Source organism: Rutilus rutilus, assembly GCF_951802725.1.
Source record: "Rutilus rutilus genome assembly, chromosome: 12".
Lineage (NCBI taxonomy): Eukaryota > Metazoa > Chordata > Actinopteri > Cypriniformes > Leuciscidae > Rutilus > Rutilus rutilus.
In genome coordinates this window covers 8,443,889-8,468,335 of record NC_140217.1, presented here as the reverse complement: position 1 = coordinate 8,468,335, position 24,447 = coordinate 8,443,889, and the positions used below count along the sequence as shown (strand labels likewise).

The 24,447-nt window shown below is 36.7% G+C and overlaps 1 protein-coding gene across 1 annotated transcript; it reads right to left on the bottom strand.

Moving 5' to 3' along the window:
• Positions 1-2,018: 2,018 nt before the first annotated feature.
• On the bottom strand, positions 2,019-21,564 carry atp7b (ATPase copper transporting beta). The gene is made up of 21 exons (XM_084426874.1): positions 21,241-21,564; positions 19,275-20,109; positions 18,049-18,270; positions 17,791-17,954; positions 16,537-16,698; positions 16,323-16,399; positions 15,780-15,963; positions 14,615-14,848; positions 13,015-13,106; positions 12,460-12,587; positions 11,414-11,568; positions 10,202-10,336; positions 9,910-10,104; positions 8,872-9,054; positions 8,453-8,669; positions 8,032-8,169; positions 6,301-6,443; positions 5,591-5,794; positions 5,387-5,504; positions 5,177-5,279; positions 2,019-3,384 (listed from the first exon to the last, which is right to left on the bottom strand). Exons 1-21 carry the CDS (start codon positions 21,418-21,420, stop codon positions 3,141-3,143), a joined length of 4,113 nt encoding a protein of 1,370 aa, XP_084283000.1. The 5' UTR covers positions 21,421-21,564; the 3' UTR covers positions 2,019-3,140.
• Positions 21,565-24,447: the final 2,883 nt, after the last annotated feature.

Sequence of the window (24,447 nt, the reverse complement as noted above, 5' to 3'; positions counted from 1 at the left end):
TTTGAACTATCCTCCTACGTATGGTCGCATTGTGAACAGTGGGGCGGTACTTCTGCCGGCGCCGGCGTGACCTTTCAACGTGATGACGTAGTTCCCTGTCCGTTTGTTGATCAGCTCAATCCGAACTATTAAAGGTAAAAAGTGTATAAATTATTATTTTATTTTTTTAAATGACCTATCGTTTCGCTAGATAACCTCTTCTTCAGCTGTGATCGCGTACAGCCCGTTTAAACACTTCAAAGACTTTTGAAACTGCATTGACTTGGACTTAAAAACGATGGTAACCAATGAAGTCCATTGTTAGAAGAAAAATCCAGAAATGTTTTCCTCAAAAAACATAATTTCTCTCCCACTGAGGAAAGAAAGACATGGATATCTTGGATGGCATTGGGGTGAGTAAATTATTAGAAAATTTTCATTTTGGGGTGAACTAATCCTTTAACATTCTTATTTGTGGTGTCAGTGTCATTGATTGGATGAACGCACGCAGCACGCGATCTGTTTGCATAAAGGCCTTGCGCATTCTATATTATCGACTGTATTATCAAGTTAATATTGACTTTTCAAACTATAAAAGGTAAGAATGAAAGGGTGTTTCATGTCACCATTTGACATTTTCCCCTCAAACGCTGAAACATAGCCTACAGTTTATACAAGTGTCATGCGGTGTTTATGTGACTGTACAAATCACTTGAATATGAGGCACGCAATTAGGCTGTTTGTTACTAAACCTCTTACCGTAACTTTCTATCACTGCTTCATTTCAAACTGTGCACATTTGACAATTGGCACCGTAATTAACACTGCAAAAGCGGTGTTAACCCTGGCTTGCTCCGGGGCAGGGTTTCATAACCACGGGTAAAACGCGGTAGGCCTACTTATCTCGCTTAAGTGTGAAATGTCTCTTTACCCGGGGTTAAAAGCGGGGTTTAGAATGAGAACCCGGGAATAATTGCAGTGTGAAAAGCCCTTTTGTGACCCTTCAGGTCTGATAAAGCAATACAGTCTGTATCCTCATGAAGCTGATGTCAGTCTGTAGGGTAGGGTCAAACTGAAGTATTTGCAATGGTAATAATGATTTTAAACATATTTACAAACATTATTTATATACCAGGCCGCTGTGAATTGCTTTATAATAATAGTACCAACTTTCAAATGAACAGTATTATATGAGAATTTACTATCACAAATGTCTGTCATAAACTACATTTATTCTGTATATCCCTCTCAAAATGAATGATATCTATAGATTAACCTACAATAATGCATATTTATGTGTATTAAAGCCTTTGCAAAGCAGCAGAGCTCAGTTCTATAACTGTGAGTAAAGGAACATTATCTTGCTTTTGTTTAGGTTACAATGAAATAATGATGCAAAAATAGATGGTGTATACACACTTTAATTTTGCATGCAATGGGGGTGTATTATTTTTAGCATAATTTTTACCATTCATTTTTAAATAGTATATTTTATTATAATATTTTAATATCATTTGTGTGTGTTTTTTTTGTTGTTGTTGTAATATTACATTTTCTTTTGTTATTTTTATTTTTGTATTTTGTCCCCTAAGGTTTTGCATCAAAATATATCATATAACTATTTTCCAACCTCTCTTTTACCCTTATAATTTATTAGTTGAGAAAGTTACGGTATGTTTTAATGGTACAATTAACATTTTATTTAAAATAAATGAACATGTAATTTCTCACGATGACCACTTTACATTAGCAATACTCCAAGCAATCTGACTAAATTTGAGAATCTGAGCAGCAGGCTTAAACTAGTCATCCAAGCATACAGTAACCCCATATAATATCACTGGGCCAAAAATGTGAACTTTTCATTTTTACAAGTAGTATGTATTTTTGACAACCATCTTGAGTGATTGTGTGCTGCATAACTGTATATTTAACCATATGATTGTACTGCTGGTGGATGAATGAACCAGGATGGGGATGAAAACTTCAAACTGTATTGTATTGTAATGATGTAACTGCAATACTAGTGACAAATATCACATATAAGGCCATGCTGGGACCATGCACTTTATTTTGTATCTAAAAACCCATGGACAGGCTCGTTTTACACTGCTAACTGTATATTTAATAAACATATCCACTTTTTCTAAAATTAAAGTGTCAAACTCTGCAGGACACTCTGCCCTTTCTCAAATGTTCAAAATTACTGACACCTGTTGGCCAAGAAATGCCAAATCAGCAGAACCATCTCTGTTGATCCAGGAACAACATTCCAATCAACCAATCAGATTTGAGGGAAACGTTTATGAGTTTAAGTTCATGTCAAGTTTAGGCTTACAACCAGGGTTAAGTGCTTCTACATCAGTGTTATCCAACTATAATTTCCCTCTGATTTTAGGGATAACTTGTGGGTAGGGTTAGGTTTAGGGGTACGGATAGGGTTAAGAATACATTTTCAGACAATAATGTTGTTCAAGGATCAACAAAATATGACCGAAAAACGCGTCTAACTCTGAAAAATCAGGATGTGCACCAAATCAACCTTGTACTGTACAAACCGATAAATCAATTTATCCATTCCGCCAGATCCATCAATCCAATCCGCCAAAAAACAATGTTAAATAATCTGATCTAGTAAGCAAATGCTGTTAGAAATTGTTGCCAGAATTTTACCAATGTAAGGGTGCTTACTGTATTCATTATTGGAAACTGGCTTCTAGATTCTGCCATTAGATGTATAAAAAAAAGTAAAAAAAACAAGCTTTAAGTAATTTTTCATGACCCTTTTAGTACAAAATTAAACTGGTTTTGTATGCATGATCACAAACGCGTACATTGCCATTCTCCGATGCAATCAAAAGAGAATGTTGATATCACTAATCCTGATTCAAACAGACAGCAGACCACTTAAAAAGGGTAAAATTGGTGGTACATTGCGGTGAATCAACCAACTTGAACCTGTTGTGAAATCTACATGGGGAAAGCTTCCATCCTCATGCTAAATTCCTGCTACCAAACAACAGTAATTGCAGCAACAGTATCAAAAATCAAAAATTGTAAAATTATATAACATTTTTACATTTTTATATTTATATGTCGTTCTATGATAAAATATTTCCGGCAAACTGTCATCTGATGAAGTCTACTCATGGCTAGTTGCTTTACACAATGTTCCTTCCCCAGGTGCTGGGTTGTGTTTTGGAGGTGTGGGAGGAGTTTGATTTCAGGGAGGAGGAGCCTGAGCCTGAAAAGCTCCGCCTGTGTCTGTCCAAACTTCGGCTGAATGAAAGAGGGCTGCAGCGACGCTTTTCCAGTCCTACGTGGGTGCTGACCTGAGATGGACTCAGACTGAACTTATGACTCTGAGCTCTGAACTCGTACTCCTCCGCTGATGTTTTCTTGTAGCTAAAAGAGAGACAGAGAAGGAGTCATGGGAAGGCTAATAGGAATGATGAAGAGCTGTGTTCCAAAACCTCAACATGGGCAGTTACCCTCCAAGACAGTATCCTAACCGAAATGGAGCATAATAAGTTTGAATTATCATTCATCATGTGAAGTGCACAGTTATATATACAAGTTACTTATATTAAGACTTCTGTTTGATTAGCTGCTATAGGTTATAATGAGTAACAAAGTGCAGTAAATGGTAAAACTATTTGCACAAGTGTTTATGAATAAGTTAATACATTATAATAATACGATTACAAATGTCATTTTGTAACATCGACCAGCATTACGGACTGTTTTTGTACAGCTAAAGTAACTGGAAGTGGCAGACACTGGAATTCTTGCACATTCAAGTTGAAAATGGCTGTCTGCTTTTACAAATTTGGTTAAAAAAAAAGAAATGCTGCGTTTACACCATGTCCTAATTACCGTAATTTCGAGATGACAATATGTGACGTTCCACTCGAAGCTGTTCTTAAGCTTTTACAAGGTGGAATCTCGTAAATTACGGCAATTACGACATGGCATGAACGCACCTAAAGTTCCTGAAAATTAAGCCAAAGAATTTCGATCGCCCACTGGTGGCTGGCTGCAGTATAAATCATAAATCCCACCATCTCCATGTAATCGAATGGGACACGAGCCTAACTAAAAACTACAGACAGACATGTTGAGGTGCTAAGTTTGGTTTTAGTTAGTTATTTTATGCTATAAAAACGTTGTGCTTGCGATTGAGTATGCGGGAATATGGGCGGCTCCACCTCATACTGCGCAGACTCGGGCTTCGGGTGACATAATCGGCAAAGACCGTTTCTGCAATATTTTGGCTTACTTGGTCTGGGAAGGAGGTGGAAACACATCATCCATCTTTTTTTAACAGTCTATGCTAAAGTCAGGTGAAAGCATTTTGCTAAGCTAACAATTCATTCAAACCATCTTGAGTGATTGTGTGCTTCATTACTGCATATTTAGCCATTGGATTGTGTACTGCTGATGGATGAATGAAACAAGACGGGGATGAAAACGGTCTTACATTGTAATAATGTAACACATTCAAGTTAAAAATGGCTAAGTTTGCTTATAAATTAAAACAAGGGCTGCGTCCGAAATCGCATACTCTCTTGAGTAGGTACTTATTTTGAACAAGTAATTACTTCACGACCACTAAAAAAGTACGTTCTATATAGTATTAATGTCTGTAGTATAAATGTAACCTGGACATACAACATTCGTCATGTTTTCATTATCATGTGACCTACTAGCGTCAGTTACGTCGCTTCACTACCATTCATAAATCCTCTCCCGTGGCCTCATGGGATAGTAAAGTGTCTATCGTACACACACTTCAGAATCTCGCCAGAAGTGGTAGGTGATCCGTGGACTTTTTACCTAATCTTTTATGAGTACTGTGAATTTGGATGTACTTTTGTCACATACTCTTTTTCGCCTACTATATAGTAGAGAAGTATGCGATTTCGGATGCAGCCACGGTGTTGCTAATCTAACAACTCTGATGCTAACACACATTTAAACACATTTTAGGTTACCTAACAACACATTTTATTCAGTGCAGCTTTTAAGGCAGCATTATTTTGCCGCACATTGTTTAAAAAGCCTTTGTGTCAGGACTCCTATGATGCCTAAATGGGAAATTTTCTTGATTTTGGAAAAGAGCTATAAAGTGTTCACTGATGCATGCGGGTAGAATGTGAAGACCACATCATGATGGTGTACTGTAGTGTGCACTCACAGTCGCAGCAGTAGAGAGGAGAGCACCACTGAGACAGATGAAGCTGCCATCGCAGCAGAGCCCATCCACGGCTGCAGCACCAGACCGACAGGCATGAACACACCTGAAAATCAGGCTCAAACCAGTTAACCACATCCATCTATTACTGAATGCACACAGTACACACTAATGTAAGAAAACATTGGAACCAGTGTGGTTGGATCTGTTTACCTGCTGCAATAGGGATGCCAAGCAAGTTATAAATGAGAGCAAACACAAAGTTTATCCGGATTCTCTGCACTGTTTTTTTTGACAACTCGATACTGGCCACCACATCCAGCAGATCATTCTACATCAACACAAAACATAATTGAATTTTTTTTATAGAATTTCCCCTTTATTTCCTGATAAATCTATTTTAATTGGGTAACTCACCCGTATAAGGACAATATCTGCTGCCTCAATGGCAACATCAGTGCCAGTTCCTATGGCGATGCCTAGATCAGCATGGGCAAGAGCGGGCGAGTCATTGACCCCATCGCCCACCATTGCAACTTTCAGACCTCTTTCCTGCAATTCCTGGACCTTTGCCACTTTATGGGAGGGCAAGACTTCTGCAAACACCTTCCTGATGCCTACCTGTAAAATAAAACAGTGTATTCTGGTGTATATACTATCAGACAAAGTCAAAGACACAAAAGCACAAAATGCTAATTGGATGTCAGAAACATGGCGGTCACATTAGAGAAATGTTGGTTGCAGATGAAAAAGGGCCATTATTAATAGTGTAGTGATGCATAAAGCACAGCTCACACAGAAGTCACTTTCAAACAAAGCCACTTTCTGTTGGTCAGTGCAGCGAATCAACGTGACCAACTTGAAACTGTAGTGAAATATGCGCTGGGAAAATCGCAAAATTTCTGAAATATTAAAATAATGGGATTTCATCTGCGAAAATTTACAGAACAGATGAAATTATGACCACACCTTTATGAACATATTCAGTATTCTGAATGGTGGTGCTTATGTGTGAACGACTTGAGTTTGAATCCAGCTTGTGATATTTTATATTATTTTGTGTTATTATATGAATTCCTGCTCATATTTTATTTGGTTCTAGGCAAAATGCGTGTTTGGATATGCACCTGTGTGGCGATGGCCCGGGCTGTACGTCTGTTGTCTCCTGTGATCATGAAGACCTCTATTCCCATACTGCACAGGGTGTGAACAGCTAGAGCCGACTCTGGCTTTACAGTATCTGCCACAGCTAACATAGCACACAAGACACCTAAAAAAAGGGGGAGAAAAAGAGTGAAGACTTTTGAGAGAAAAAAGCTTGACATTTAAAGGAGTAGTTGACCCAAAAATGACAATTCTACCATTATTTACTCACACTCAGGTCATCCTAGGTGTACATGACTTTATTCTTTCAGCCGATCACAATCCCAGTTATAATTAATAATAGCTTTAAATAGCTTTGTTTTTTGAAGCTCCTAAAAGTGCATCCATCCATCATAAAAGTAATCCATTCGACTCCAGTGGGTTAATAAAGGCCTTCTGAAGCAAAGCAATGGGTTTATGTAAGAAAACTTTAATTACTGGCTTCAGACAACAGCCGTACGTCTGTTCACAAGATAGTCGAGGTCCGGCGGAAGGGTGACTTCTGACCCGACGTATGACATAGCTACTCTTCTCTATATCAAAAACCTCTGACATTTTTCTTAAAAATTTCCCGTTTTAGACTTCTAATTCGTGGCTGGTGTTTTGTTTTGCTCTATCCTCTGCGCTTCCACATTCATCAATTCTCACCTAAGCTTATGCTACGCCTACATCATGCTCCATACATGGGGTCAGAGGTCACCCTTCTATGGGTATATTTCAAACAAAAACCGATTGCTTTGCTTGAGAAAGTCTTTATTAACCCACTGGAGTCGTATGGATTACTTTTATGATGGATGGATGCACTTTTTGAAGCTTCAAAAAACCAGACACTATTCAATGCCATTACAAAGCTGGGAAGAGGATATTATTTAATATAACTCCTATTGTGATCGGCTGAAAGAATAAAGTCATATGCACCTAGGATGTCTTGAGGGTGAGTATATTATGGGATTATTTCCATTTTTGGGAGAACTATTCCTTTAATAGCTTGATTTAACTAATAATAAATACAAAATATATTATAAATGGACGTCAGGCGGAAAAAGTATGATACGACCATTTTAAAATTAGACACACTGGCAAGTTCTGTTAAAGGTGCAGTAAGCGATTTCTGAGAAATTGTTGATATTTGAAATCACAAAAGCAAACACGGCCCTACCCAAAAGGATCACACCTCTATCTTGATAGCTCCGCCCCAAAATCCATGAACACGCTATATAGTACAGGCACCTCCCCCCTGATGAGTGGACACGCCCCTTACTGCTGAAATCTCTTACTGCACCTTTAATATTGTCTGGAATATGTTTTGTTTGTTGTATTGTTCTGTTTCCCAGCCTTGTGTTCTCTGACCTAGTTTCCTAGTGTGTGCCAGTTTGTTCCTTTAATTATTGATTTCATTTACCTGTTGTTTTATTGGTTAACTCATTAGTTTTCCCTGTTATTTTAAGCCCTGTGTCTCAGTTCCTGGGTCCAGTATTGTTTGCGTGAATGCCAAACGTGGTTGTTATCCAAGTTTATCTCCTAAGTTTTCCTTGTGGATTATAATAAAAAACTGTTTAAATTTCTTTCTCTAACGTTGTGCGCTTCTCTACAGCCTCCAACCGCTACAAACATAAGAACATTTTTATTTTTAATAATAAATGCCTGTTAGACAAAACTTATTTTCTTAACATGCAAATAAACACAAAAGTTCATTTAATGAACTTGGGCGGTACCATCAATGGCCACAAGTATGGCCGTCTGTCCTTTAGTCTCATGGCTGCTCATGGCATCATCCACATCAGATGTGACCTCCAAACCGTTCCGCAACATCCACTGTCTGTTCCCGATCAAAACAGAGTACGAGGGGCAATCTGAGAAAACACATATACATATATCAGTACTGTGTATCTGTCTTCATACACCAAGAGATTCATTCATTCAAGGAAAGCTGAGCCACAATAATAAATAAATAGATAAATACATGAAAATACAGAAACTGACACACAACAAAGCTTTTATGCTTTAAAACTACATAAGCAATGTTAAGTGCTGGAAATGATAAAATATCTATGGAAAAAAAAATGTAAAATGGCTCTGAAAATGTAATACACAAAGCTCACAGTAGGAGGCACCAATAACCCACATTTACCTTACCTGACCCTGAATCTGTACCTGCCACCAAGCTACTCTCATCTGTGGTGGCTCCTTGGATAGTGACAAGTGGTGTTCGCTTTGCTGCGGGTGTGTTTGTTTCTTGTGTCTTTGAGCTGTTCTGCAGCAGATCCTCAATGTTGGAGACTTTACAACTGATTCCACAGCCTGGAACAGCCTGGAAGTCATGGCAGGAGCCCAGAGTTTCTGTTCCCAACTCCTACAGAGAGACAGATTTAGAAGCAGACAGATTTAGAAACCTCTTTTAACCTGCAAGAGCACTTTCATCAAACAGACATGGAAACAGAAGTGGGTGGAAAAAATTTTTTTCCAAAATTTTGGAGACTTTTGTATGTACAGCTGGATCATGTGATAATGTCCTGAAGTTTCAAAGTTTGTTGTGTGTGGTGGCTTTCCCAAACCTCTTTGCAATGCTTTGCGACAGCTATGCCCAGTGGATGTTCACTGCTGGCCTCGGCGGTGCCCACCACAGCCAGAACCTTCCGAAGAGGAAGCCTTGCTCGGTCCCACAGAACCAGTACTCGGGTCACCTGCGGCACACCATTAGTGATGGTGCCCGTCTTATCAAACATAACAGCCCCAACCTACAGGAGCAGCAGGGAAGTCCAGTTTTAACAGATTACCCAGTGAATCCTAAAAGAGTCTCTGAACATTTTTGTCTGAGCTAGATTTATAACTGCATATACTGTCTCTATACATGAATACAGATACTATACAGTTTTAGACATAAAAATAGAATATATATAGATGTATATTTGAATTTATATTATAAATGTATTATATATGTTTATTTTATAAATGATGCCTGTAGAGACCATATATTTTGCTGGATTTTTATATATTATGTATCTACAGTATACACAATTTGTGGTCAATATGTTTTTGAAAGTCTCTTATGCTCGCCAATCATACATTTATTTGATCAAAACAGTAAATATATATATATTACCATTTATAATAACAGTTTTCTATTTGACTATATTTTAAAAATGTAATTCATTCCTGTGATGGCAAAGCTGAATTTTCAGCATCATTACTCCAGTCATCATTGCTAAACCATTCTAATATGCTGATTTGGTTCTCAATAAACATTTCCTTATTATCAAAAATGTTAAAACCAGTTGTGCTTCTTAATATTTTTGTAAAATCTGTAACATTTCTTTCAGGATTTTTTTGATGAATAAAGTTAAAAAGAACATCAGTTTTTGAAATATAATTTTTTTGTAACAATATAAAATTATTTACTGTCACTTTTGATTATGTTAACATGTCCTTCCTGAATAATTGATCACTCTGACCGACCCCAAACTTTTGAAAAATATATACAGTATATACATACATAATATATACAAATCCAGCAAAATTCCAATACCGCTGCACCCCGGGATGCCAGCTTAATAAATACAGACTTAGAAGAAGGAATTAGTGTTGAGCATTGCCTTGTGGGCCATCTCTAGGGGTTCTCCTCCCTTTATGAGAATGCCATTCTGAGCGCCCACCCCTGTGCCCACCATAACAGCAGTAGGGGTTGCCAGACCCAGAGAGCAGGGGCACGCAATGGACAGAACTGTGATGGAGGCCTGGAAGGCAAAGCGGACGATCACATCTGTTCGGGAGATGTTTTGCTCATAACCCTGTAGAGGTCATACTTAGGTTAGAGACTTTTTCTAGTTTTTTCTTCTCGCACACATGCTAGCGTTTACACACAGTTGATGAATTACTGTAACTCACAGGGAAATACTTTGCCACAATGTCAAAGTCCAGAAAGCCAATGATGAGCCATGCTACCAGTGTTAGCAAGGAGATGACCACTATGAACGGAACGAAATAGCCACTCAATTTGTCGGCTAACTGTTGAATCGGTGCCTGCCAAAAGAAGAGGACAATTATATCATTACAACAATTTAGAGTAAGAATGTTTTTATTTTTAACATAAATATGTAAAAATAAATAAAAAAATAGGTTAAAGTAACAGATTGAGCGGATGTTACTAATTTAGTGTTTAATTCTCTTCTGTCCACACAAATGTCCTTAAAAAATGCCTTATATTTAATTGTCTTTGAATTTAATTAACTACATACAATTTTTTTAATCATGAATAAATATTTTAATAGATTATAAGACCAAGTAAAAATAAAAGTGAAAATTAAGAATAAATATGAAGGTAAACTTGTGTCACGGCTGGGCTTAGGAGGAAAACGAGGTGCGTAGTCTTTATTAAACAAAACAAAAGAGTAAAATCCAACAACAAAATAAATCAAATCAAGAGAAAAGCAACCTAACGGTGTGCACTTAAACACAACCAACACCAGATAACGAACAAATTAAACTGAGGGCATATATACACTGGAACTAACGAACAAATGAGGGAAAGGTGTGTGTAATCAATGAAACAATGAGTAACAATGGCAACAGATGAAAACAAAAGGCAAACACAAGAATCGACGATAAACTAAAAGTCCTTGAAAATGAAACAGAAACACAACATAATCGTGACAAATTGAAAGTAAATATAATTATTTATTTGTTTTACTTGTAACATGGATATGTAAATTACAGTTTGACCGGATATTATTAATTTAGAGATAGGCCTACATTTCTTCTGTTCACACAAATGTCCTTATAAAAATGCCTTTCATTTAATTTTCCCTGAATTGATTTTTGTATTATTTTTCTATTACATTTTAACTACACACATGTACATATACATTACCATGTAACATAGAAAAACTACATAATTTTTTTTTGATTAATCATGAATAAATATTTTAAAAGACGGCAAGCCCAAGTAAAATTAAATAGGAAAGGAAACTTGCTTTTGTATGCACATGCATGTCCATTAGCAGGTTTTCTTATTACATTGCTGATACCTCTAAAAGCAAAGGTTTGTTTGCACACCTGTCCGAGTGTGTTTGTATCATGTTTGTGTACATGAATTACTACCTTTGATGTCTGTGCCTCTTCCACTAGTTTGACTATCTGGCTGAGCGTGGTCTCTGACCCTACATGTGTGGATTCCACTAGTAGAGCTCCATGAGCGTTAATGGAGCCTGCAATCACGCAACTGCCAGGTTTCTTAATCACCGGCATTGGCTCTCCTGGAATGATAAATAGACTTTCAGTTAGGATTTCCGATTCTTAGGATTCATCAGGAACCAATATAATGCTAATATAACTAGTGAACATGACAGATCACGAGGAAAAAGCAGAAGGTGAAGCCAGAAACCAAAAATCATACTTTGAGCAGGCACTCAAACATATGGGAGTACATATGGGAGTACTAACTCCCATATGAAAAAATAAAGGGATAGCATTTTGTCAGCTACAGTTCGTTTAGCTACTCGCTCTTATGCCGTTCCAAACCCATAAGAATTTTGCTAATCTTAGGAACTCAAATGAAGATATTTTTAATGAAATCTGAGACATTTCTGTCCCTCTATTAAATGTCTATTCACACAAAATTATGATGCTTCAAAACATTCATAGAGAGATCGTAAAATAAATCCATATGAATTGAGCAGTTCAATCCGAGTCTTCTGAATAAGCATTGATCATGCTTGAGCTTCCATGGCCAAATTTGAATGCTGTAATCACTGTTCGCTGAGTTTTGGGTAAATAGACGTTCAATGGAGAGACAGAAATCTCTGCTATTTCATTAAAAATCTTAATTTGTGCTTTGAAGATGAATAAAAGTCTTATGGATTTGGAATGACATGAGACTAAGACTTTTTGACAGACTTTTCATTTTTGGGTGAACTAACCCTTTCATTTTTCACCAAAGGTCATTTGTGTACTTTTTATGTTAAGACACATTCTCCTATCCAAGCTTAATATGCAAAGACAACTATAAGCACACTGCACCTTTAACTTAAAATCAGAATGACGTTTCTGAATCACTGGGAAAACCTACAATGTATGTACTATGACACTGTTTACAAATTTAACATCCTAAACCACACAAACCCCCACTGACTAAGTCAAAGTCTTACCAGTGATAAGGGACTCATCAGCCATAGACGTGCCTGCAATGACCTTCCCGTCAACAGGGAACTTCCCCCCTGGTGCCACCTTTACCACGTCACCTCTCTGCACCAGATCCACAGATACCTGCTCTTCTCTGACACATAAAAGGAAATTTACAGTTTAATTTTGCAAACGTTTCATGCAACACAGCACACACATCAATCAACACCATTCAGTATTCAAATTCATGCCAGGGGTGCTCAACCCTGCTCCTGTTGCCTGTCAATCATTTTGTGTGTTCGGGTTTGCTGGCATGTCCTTGGAGGATTTAAAAAATTTTCACAGGAGTCAAGGTGTTCATTTTGACAAGACTAAATTTGATACATCTACTGTAAATAAGAAGGTTGATATCAAAATATGAAAAAACAAAAACGGCACATCATGTCAAAAAGTTTGCTGACCCCTGCTATCAGTCATACCTGAAGTATCCAATTCACTTATGAACACCCCTGAAATATGATTAGTTTCTAGCTAAAAGCTCATATAATGACTTCAAGTAGACTCTAGAGAGTGAACTAAACCTGATGATGATGTTGTCTCGGCCCAGGGACACTACAGTGGCATCTGTGGCCTGAAGTGACATGAGTTTAGCCAGAGCCTCAGAAGTTTTACTCTGAAAGGACAAAATAAAGGCAAAAATCATGGGTTTTTATCTCATTTAGGTAAGATGCTTAAATGGTAAGCTCACATAAACAGTCCGATCATATAACCTTAGATTTTGTGTTTTCTGTTTCACAAAGACTGCTGCATCATTGCAATAATAATAACCAACTGCAGAACCCCAGAACCATATGTCACATGTCATATTTCCTCCTGTCCTACCGTCAAACACTCACTCTGAAAGGACGAGTTCCTGTCACAAATCATACACACACACTACAATAAGCTGACAGAACAGAGGTGAATGTGTTTTAATGCCGAGTGAAATCGGGGTAAGGGGCAAAAATCGATCGGTTTATGCTAAAGCCGTTTATGATCTTACTCCGATATAGGAAAACAAGTTAATTTATCATGCATTATCGTCTTAAGAACATGCACATAAAAATTCTATTTGAATAAATTCTTTGCTGATGGTTTGTTATATCGGTGTAATCTATTTCAGATAAATGGCATACAAAAAATCGGACAGTTTTTGGCTAGGATGCTAACTTTTATATAGCACAGCTTTTGTACTAAAATGTAAAAACGTAGGTACGGCATTATCAAAACAGAAGTTTCAGTATATTTTTGGCTGTTCCTGTTACTGATTAAACTAAAGAGAGTTCAGAGCAGCTTAGGGAATTCATTTTGTCAGCAAAGAGCAATTCATTATTTCGGCATTTTTATGATATAATGATAGCACCCATTTGAAGCATGTGAGTGAATCCATTACAGAGAAACTACAGCACCAGACATTAACAAAGGGTCATAAACCACTGCTGCTGTAAAGCAGCATGCATTCACATCCCACAAGATAAACAAATAATTGTAAATATATGTAAAAAATCTTTTAAATCAATGTTATTTGGTTTTAAATAAGCATTTTCTGATACAATGATTTTTGTTGCATGTAAAAAGCAATAAAAAAACTCCAATAATGTGATATATGGCCTTAACGGCTTGCTAATAAATTAGGTTGTGTGGGAAATATCAAGATAAGTGTATATTAAAATATGGATATGGAAATGACCACCAGTCAAAAGCTTACCAATTTCCTCATTTCCAAGTCCTTTATATGGTAACATCTAAATTAACTGGCTTTATTTAAACTTTATTTCATAGACTAATGCAAAATATATTATAATGACCAATTTTTAATATACTACATTAGGTTGACACCAACAAAAGACAGGGTCAGATCACGTAGAATTATCTCTTTAATCCCCATTTTCTGTTTTGGGTCTAAGTGCCGGTTAATATCTCGAAATAGACACTTGCCATTAGGGTATTAGGCTGATATGCCATGAATTTTCCTAATTTCATATGAACTAATTAAAAACATTCAACTTGATAACATGCTTCAAATATCCCCTAAGATGTGCTGCCTCTCGGTATTTATAACACATTTACCATTGTCAAAAACAGTATAATTTTGTCACTGCTAACTTTACTGTCATTTGAGTTTTCTTGATGTTTCTTTACCTTGGCAACATGCTCCAGCCAGCGTCCTAGAGCGATGAACACAAAAAGCATCGGAGGCGTATCAAAGAAAGTCAGAGGACTCTGTTTGGCTCCTTCAATCATGGCCACGATCAGCACAATGAATGAATACACGTATGCAATGGTGGTTGCCAAGACAATGAGCACATCCATGTTGGCCACACCATGTTTTAGCGAACGGTATGCTTGTATGTAGAAGTATCGGCCACCTAGAAACTTAATGAGATTAAAGAAGAATCGAGTGAAATACTATTAAAGATTCATCGGCTGTCACTCAAACTATTATGTATGACCTTTATATGATAAATATTCACAGTAAAATATTAGGCCACTTACTAATATGAAAAAAAACATTAGTAATGACTACTAAATCTGAACCACTAAGCATCTAATCAATACAATTGCTGACTCATAATGGGTCTTTATTCACTAGCCATGCACATCTGTGCATAAAACCAGTGCATGTCCCAGTCAGTCTCTGCATTAGTGGTGGGGATTGTTCAGTGAATCTTTCTACAGATTACATCCAGGCCAGTAGGTGGCGACAAGCGACTGACTTTACATGTGAGTCATTAATATCATTCACTCATACAATTAATTCAAAAAACTCCATTCATTCAGGAACTAAACTAATGAGTCATTAAATCATTTATTCACTAATTTGTTCCAAAGCTTTGTCTGGAATAACACTGAAAATTGGAGTAATGATGCTTAAAACTCGATAAAATACATTTTAATAATAAAATAGTATACAATTATTTAAATTTTAATAATATTTCACCATATTACTATTTTTTACTGTATTTTTATCAAATAAATACAGCCTTGGTGAGCATAAGAGACTTCTTTCAGAAACATTAAAAAATCGTAAAAGCCCTAACGGTAGTTTATAAATATTAGATTCTATACATATATATTCTTCTTAATCATTATTATTATAATTAAATAATTAAATCAAACATATACTAATTAAACTAAGTGACACTACAATTGAAGACCACTCTGCTCCCTGTTTTGTGACGATGGACACATTTTTTTTTCTGTGTGTGTGATTTGCTAAGGCTCATGGCAGATCCATCATACATATAAATAGGCCATTATTAATATATGAGACCCAATGTGCTTCCATAACCTGCAGTGGAGGTACCTGAACAGGTGTGCAGAGCAGGAAGAAGGCCAAGTTAATGATGGAGAGACCAGGTAGGATGTTCTGGTCCACAGGCATGGATCCACCATGCTCTTTGTGTTGACTGTCCATCACTATCATGTAGATCATCAAACCCATCACTGGGATCCCAAACACCAGGCTGAACAGAAACGAATGCTTCCATCTGCAGGTATAGAGTAGTTTACACTATTAAACAGAAACTCAAATGATCACTCTTTAGGACAGTAATACACTGGTTTCCATGTGACTTTCCAAAGACATAATGATTTTTATACTATACAAACTGAATATTCTATCCACAAACCATAACACTATCCCTAAACACAACCCACATTTTTACATTTTTAAAAAGAACAATTTTGTATGATTTAGAAGTTATTTTCTCATGGGGGCCAAAAAATTTCCCCACAAGAACAAGGATATTACCATGTCTGTGGGGACATTTTGTCCACATAACGTAGGGTTTACCTTGACCACACACACACAGAAATAAGAGAGGTTCAATTTGAAAGAGATACTTGCTGCCGAATTTCCTCTTGGTGGTCCAGCGTGTTGTTCAGTCCATCGTTTTTTATTAAAGACACACCAAAACCCAAACCCTATATAGAAAGGGGGTAAAGAAGAGAGCGAAAAATTGACAAATAAAATGAGCGAAAAGGAATAACAACAATAAATTCATAAAATGACACTAATGTAAAAAAAACTAATGCATGTCAATAATATAATATAAGTTTACCTCAATAATTCGAACGATATCTCGAGAGCCTACCAAATCCGAGTCAAATTTCACATGAGCTTTGTTTGTCGCCAAAGCAACAGAGGCTTCCAGAATTCCCTTTGTCCTTAAAAGTCTGCTCTCGATGTTATGGACACAGGAAGCGCATGTCATACCGGTGACCTGATGAAATATCAGTCAAGACTGAAACAAGCTCAGAGGCCTATAAATTGCTGACATCAAACCATACTTTTGTTCAATTCTACATTAGACTTTCATTAGAATTTCCATTTCATCTCTCTTCCCACTGGTTTATATATATATATATATATATATATATATATATATATATATATATATATATATAAAGAGGACAATGTTTTTTTTTTTTTGTTTTTTTTTCAAATATATGGTTACACTTTATTTTAAGGTGTCATTGTTACAGTGTAATTATATATTTAAGTACTGAGTAATATTAAGCAACTACATGTTCTTACTATAGGGTTAGGGTAGGATTAGGATTTGGGTAAGTTGCATGTAATTATGCATAATTTACTATTATTTCTATGGTAAGTACATATAACAAGGACACTGTAAAATAAAGTGTCATCAAATATATAATGTTTTGCCTTTTGTGGAGATCATGTTTCCTGTAAATACAATAACTTTTTAATTCAAGCAGTGAAATATGTTTGAATACATTTATTGGGGAAAGATGACTTGAGATTTGGCAGATATAAAAGGGTGAAAAAACCCATAGACTGCAATACACTTAGTTTTAATTTGTGTGAAATCGATAAATTATATTATTATGACTGAATATTCTTCTTGTGTTTCAAACAACCAGTGTATAAAAAGATATTTTAAGTGAAAGCTGTTCCTTTAAGTACTAATAAAAAAGACTCAATTTAATTGATAATGGCTGTGTTAGTCATATTGTTTTAATACAAATGACTAATAATTTAGAGGTAACAACATTTTCTGATTTCTGAACATTTTTTTATAAAAATATTAAATACAAAAAACAATATCTGTTTAATATATATCAGTTTCAAATATCTAAAGAGAATAACCATTTTTTATATATGGAAGTCAATGGGGTCCATCAACTATTTGTTTGCCCATATTCTTCAAAATATCTTCTTTTGTGTTCAGCAGAAGACAGAAATTCATACAGGTTTGGAACAACTTGAGGGTCAGTAAATGAGGACAGAATTTTCATTTTTGGGTGAACTATCGCTTTAAGTTATATTAATAACACTGCCAGACACTTACTGAGAGATCCAAGACACCATCCTGAACTGTATTCTCTTCCATCACTGAGGCGCCAAACCCTAAGCGAGAGATAAGTTGGACGATCTGTGCTGGGTCCAAAAGCCCGGGATCATACTTCACCTCTGCCTTTCCACACATCAGGGCGACTAATACGGATTTAATACCTAGACAATCAATACACATACAAATCAAACCACTGTTGCTATGATACTGATAGCTATTTAAAAAAGTACTCTTAATCCTGAATGCCATTTATACCTTCATGTTTCAACAGGTTTCTCTCAATGTTGGCCACACAGGATGCACAGGTCATTCCTGTCACATGGACAAAACATTTCCGTGTCTCTCTTTCCTCTGAGCCACTGAGGTTATCTTTGGTGATTTCACTTAGTGAAGATTTGGATGTGTGGCTTTGTGAGGGCAGTTGTTTCACACCACTTGACACCTGACTGCTTGATGGAACTTCACAAACTCCAGAATCTTTGAAAGAGATAAATAATTGCATGGAAGACATTTAATGTGCATACTGAACATAAGTGAAGAATTATTTGTAATATTTTTTTTATTCTTTTAGCCAGTTATTTTATCATTGATGCACTATTATAGTTTTTGTTAATATTATGAATTAGATTTTATTTTTATATTTTTGTTTTCATTTTAATTTTACATTTTTAAGAGTTTTTGTCATTTTTATTTGTTTTGTTGTTTTAAATATGTCAGTACGTTTTAAGTTTTAGTTTATTTATGATGGTACACTGCACGAAGTCATTGGATCGCTGTTCTTCTCACACTACATGACTGTCTGGAGCACCATTAAAGCCGGGTACACACTGCATGATTTATAATAGTCCTTTACGACTGTTTCTTTATACTGTAAGAACATGATCCCCACTGAAAGCCATGTCACACTGTAGGATCTCACTTGATATTAATGTCAAACTGTACGGCAGTCAAGACACATTAAAAACAGATGCACACAAGAAGACTCGTCTGAAGTTTTACATCATCTATCCGTGACACGTACAGTGGCGTGAGCTGCATTTACATGTGGGATAGAAATGGTGGCTAGCAAAACAAAATCAGTGTCTAACATAATAAACCTGCTTGTAGCTTGCTATAGTGTGTGTATATATATATATATACTAAATATATATTTTTAATGGCTTTATGTTTAGGGATCACAGTTAAAAAGTTATGAATATTTCAGAGAGAGAGAGAGAGCAGTCTACCTAAAGCCTCTTTAATCCGATTAACTCACCCACTTTCCCCTTTTAAAGGTTGCCATGTCTGGGTTTGAGTCATTCAAGTACACTTCATGTTATTCTAGAATGGCAACCTGTGTGATAACCAAGGAAACCATTGTTCTGGACAGATTTTGCTGGCAGAGAAGAAGCCACTGTCTAGACAAGATATCTATTAGTGGTCCCTGTGAGAAAGATGATCTTCACTTGTGTGAGATATGTATTATAATATGTATTCACTACCTTGATCCAGCCACGCTTCAAATCCCATGTCCTCAATTGCTGCCCGCAGTTCTTCTGGACAGGTCACGCTGGAGTCAAATGTCACAATTCCATTCTTTTCCTGTAAGCAAACTTTTATGGAGTGTACCCCAGCTCTCTGGGACACAATTCCCTCTATGGCTTGAACACAAGAGTTGCACGTCATCCCTTCAATTCCAATGGTGACACTCTGGAGTGGAATTTTGGTGGAATTCAATGTAGAGTTCCAACCAGGAATGGAAACCCTAAAATTCCCTGGTGGAATCTCCTCTAAGAACCCTTTAACTGTCTCCAGGGTTAGCAGAGACGGGTTGAATCTAAGGTCCACACTTCCTTTTTCCAATGAAACAAATACAGCGTTCACACCTAACATTCCCGACAAGGTGTCTGTTATGTTCTTTACACATGACCCGCAATGCATCCCTTCCACACCCAATGTCACCTCAGACCAATCAGTCGTCAAAGGCTGTAGTTGGCTTGGCAAGACCAGAAGTGAAGCATCAAACCCCATATCCTCAATATGTTTTCTCAAATCCTCAGGTGTGACCTTTGCAGGGTTAAACCTCAAAGAGGCTTCTTTATCGCTCAAAGACACCTGGATGCCAACAACACCTTGAAGACTTCCAATGCGCTCCTCAATAGATCGAACACATGATTGACATGTCATTCCCTGCACCCGGATCTTCACCTCAGTCTCCTCGACCACTAACTGGTGGCCCAAATTACGCTTCAGTCCATCGGGGCCCTCTGATTCATAACCGAGATTATCAAAAGCATGTTTTTCAGGGGTCCAGCCCTCCCGTTGACTTCCTTTCTCCTAAACAAACAGAGAAACTGAGCATCAACTTATTAGCTTACAGATATTACATACCAGTTGAGAAATATAATGTATGTCGCTTTGTATCATGGACGTGCTTCTACCTTCAAAGCATTTTAAACATTTATTAAAAATTCTTAGTGAAAACACTCAACTGAACCCAATAAACTGGCTCTAAATCTGAGGCTCTACAACAAAGCACTTGCTACACACACACAGAGAAGTATTAAAGCAGATTAGTAAAGGTTGTCTGACTGAACAATCAAATCACAAGACTTGGAATTTACTCCACCTATTTTACTACTCAATGACTTTTACATGATTACAACTGAGTGTTGATCAAATTTGATCCAAAGTGCTTTCCAAATTTGTATTTGTACTTTATGCATTTTTTATGCAACAGGCTTTGATCGAAAGAGCTAAAGTTTCTCTGTGGCCAAAAGAGTCAAGACTGTAAAAGGTTTTACAGTGGCAATAATTGCTGTCATTCATTCTTTACTTGCTATTTGTATTTATATTAATGTCATTGAATTGGACATTTAACCTTATAATAGATGCAGATTTAAAAGTCTAGAAGTTAATGCTCATTCAAGAAGTGGAAATATATAACCTATATTATCTATGGGCCCCTAGTTCAAATCTTGGCATTACATAATAAAAGATAAAAGTAAGATAGCTCAAACAAAGCATTTCAAATGTATAGCGCAAATAAATTAATATAGGCGTATGTTTAAAATAAAAATACATTTATTTGAAATAAAAACAAAAAGAACTGACACTTTGTGCATATGTCTATATTTTGAGGCATATGCTGAAAGCCTGTTAACTTCAGGACAACTGACTTCATACATCCACAAAAATCACTGCAAGACCAATTAATGGCCAAAAAGCATAAGAGAAGTTACTTCTAAAGTTACTAGCAGTTTAATATAACCAAATGAAATTCACACACTTTTGTGTAGCTTAAGTCCACATTTTTAGCCAACTGTATAATAGCCTACATAGGTTACATAGACAATATGTACTGTAAAAAATAAACACAATCATTTTTAGATAGGCCTATTTTAAAATAGTTTTTTTTTTTTTTTTTTTTTTATTAAACTTTATGTAATTGTAATAAATGAAACAAACCTTATATTCCTTCAGTCCATCTTTACTATTTTGTGAGGAAGAACAAACGCAAAGGTCCGGCCCGCAGCGGCACAAAGGTTTGCAGTCTTCCATGCAGAGCTTCTCCACACTGACTGGCCCATTATCAGACGACTTTGAGATCAACTTGGCGAGATTACTGAAAGGACTGAGTTTATTCATTGTAGCGGTGTTCCAGTGGACCTAAAACTTTACTTTAGATTACCCTTCTTTAACCAACAATCGCAAAACAAAAAGCGCTGGTTTGTGGCATATCGCTGCTGTTGAGTGAAAGGATTGTCCTGTGCCGTGACGGTCCGTGACTCCGTGCGCATTTAAATCTCCGCAGGTTTTGCGCCCCGCGTGTCATCGCGCGCTATGGATTTTGCACCCGTCACCGCCTGGCAAACTTTTACCCGTCACATTTACTGTCAATGATTAAACTGAATTATGTTACCGAGTGCAAAACTAAAACAAATAAATGTTATAAATCAGTTCCGAGCAAAGCACACCACTATCACGACATGACTTCCATATGTTTCCAAAACTTGGCAGTTGAAACAACACTTCACTGCAGACCTCCCAATGGTCCAAACAAGGACACCAAAAAGGCTGTCTTGATTAAAATTATTTCATTAATTAACTAAGTAATCTTGAAGCTAAGAAAAGTAGCCTACAGACATATTTCCCCCCAAAAAAACAGCATTTTGATTGGATCAGTTAATGTAAGCTCACGTTGCATCATTACGTACTGTAGATATGATATAAATTAGTTGAACAAGTATTTGGGCTGCTACCTTTGACAACCTAACAGTGTTTTTTGGGCCTTAAAGCCTATAGTTCACCCAACATTTTTGTCATAATTTACTCACCCTCATGTATGTTGCTCCAAACCTGTATGAGTTTCTTTCTTCTGTTGAACACAACAGAAGATATTTTGAAGAATGTTGGTAACCAAACAGCTGACGGACTCCATTGACTTCCTTAGTATGTTTTTTCCTACTATGGAAAGGGTTCAGTCACTTTCTGGTTACCAACATTCTTCAAAATATCTTCTTTTGTGTTCAACAGAAGAAAGAAACTACAGGTTTGGGACAGCAACTTGAGGGTCAGTAAATTACTTTTCTTTAGCCCCAACAAGTTATTATTAGTATTTTGTGTGTGTGTGTGTGTGTGTGTGTGTGCTTGTTTTTTATTCCGAATATGCCTACTATGCCTACAATCGCTTACAAATTAGTCACTTATAAACAGTTTAAACAGTTTAGTATCACATTTAGCGACGCTGAAAGTCATTTTGATTAATAAATGTGATAATTGAGGGATTCTCATTCGTTACACAAATTTCCATCTTAGATTTCCAATTTCTCCAAGTTAGATAAAATCACTCGAAATCAACATAGCGCATAGCATAGCTAATGTAGAGAAGTAAAATGTTTAGGAAATTTCTGTGGTGGTTTTTCTTGCTAGCGTTTTAAGAGAAAAATGTAATCTGGGAGAGCTTAAAAGCGAATTAATAACTACTCGAGCAATGCAACAAAGCGCCAACCAGCGGCGAGCAAGTCAAAAACATGCGAGACATGATGCAGATGTAGTATTTTTGTTTTCCACTAGGGCGCATGCGTGCTGCAAAATCTCTGATGCTAATGAGAGGCACCGCTGATCTCATTTACCCACGGAATAATTGCACATGATTATTTACATTATTAAAAAGTAAATAAACGTCTTTATATACTTTATCCTTTAAAATACCTTAGAGTAAATTAGACACCACATTTTAAGCTATATGAATTCTTTGTTGTAGGCCATGGCTATTATATAGCCTATCAAAGTACCTGCATGGTATTAAATATGGTGATAAAAGTACCACCACAGTACTTTTTGTAAAGGGTCTCAGTGTCTTTTATGGTTCAACCTTAATTTAACAGTAACTCTGACACAAAGAATCACATTTTTCAAACCTATGGCCTATCTTCAGTCTGAAGTTCTGGCCAAAGAAGCTTCTTAAATCTAAGAGATTTACTACTACGCCAGATCTTACCTTACCCATACTGTACACCAGGTGGATCCGTACATTGGCTTTAGAGTCAGAGAAGTATATGTCCACGTTGTATTGCGTTGCTTAGATGAATGGATAATCTGACCTCTCACATCACAGTCACATGACTGTCATGAAATTTCAATTGTCTTTAATTAGCAATGACATCTGTAGCCACAGAAAACCCTTACAAAAATGCAACCTACAAATGCAACCAGTGCACACACACTGGCATTTGGTAGAATGATAAATGAAGTCCAAAAATCATCCATCATTGTATATCATAATTATTTTTCCATAATATAGTATAAAGGCTGTAAGTTTTTACATACTCAATATAATTATGCAGTCATTTAAAAAGCCTTTCCAGACTACCCTCAGCATGTTTTGCATGCTGGGAACAGCACGGGGATGCTGGCTGCTGCTTGCTGGTCCGCAGCATGGGGAGTGGGAGTACTGGTAAACCAGCTTCACAAGCTGAATTTTACTTGAGAACAGCATGACCATGCTGGTCCACCAGCTAGACCAGCACTATAACAGCTCTTACCAGCCTTAACCTGCCTGGACCAACATGGAATTCATGTTGGTTTATACTGCTTTTTTTGCAGGGTAATTACAATTATTTGGTGATATACAGCCCTTGTTGATATACAGGTTGTTGACACAAGGCACTCACCTGCCAAAATTGCCATGTTATGTCCAAACAAATCTGTTGAGAACAAAATGTTTTGCACGTCTGCCAAATTGAAAAGTCAAGTGCTGTTTAGACACTTTCATTTAACACTCCTCAGTGTCTCAAGTTGGTCTGTTATTGGCCTCCCCCTTCACTTTGTCTGCATTTGTTTTTCATTCAGATGGCATTTAATGATTCGAGGTGAATCGTTTGCGAGTTCATTTGCCAAATCCCATTCTTTTGAACAGACCATCAGAGCCGGACAGTAACGGAGTACATTTACTTGAGTACAGTACTTAAGTACAATTTTGAGGGATCTGTACTTTACTCAAGTATCATTTTTGGGGAGTACTCATGACTTTACTCAAGTACATTTGAGAGGCAAATATTGTACTCTTTACTCCGCTACATTTCTATCCATAACCGTGAGTACCCGTTATTTCTTCTAAAAAAAAAAGGAAAAAAAGAAAAATCTCGGAAACCCTCAATTTGTTGTTTCCCT

Coding starts and splice junctions, on each gene's coding strand:
- atp7b (XM_084426874.1), bottom strand. CDS start 21,420: ATGAATAAACTCAGTCCTTTCAGTAATCTCGCCAAGTTGATCTCAAAG. Junction 9,055..9,909: donor CCCTAGAGATGGCCCACAAG/GCAATGCTCAAC, acceptor CTGCTCCTGTAG/GTTGGGGCTGTTATGTTTGA. Junction 8,670..8,871: donor TCGCAAAGCATTGCAAAGAG/GTTTGGGAAAGC, acceptor GTCTCTCTGTAG/GAGTTGGGAACAGAAACTCT.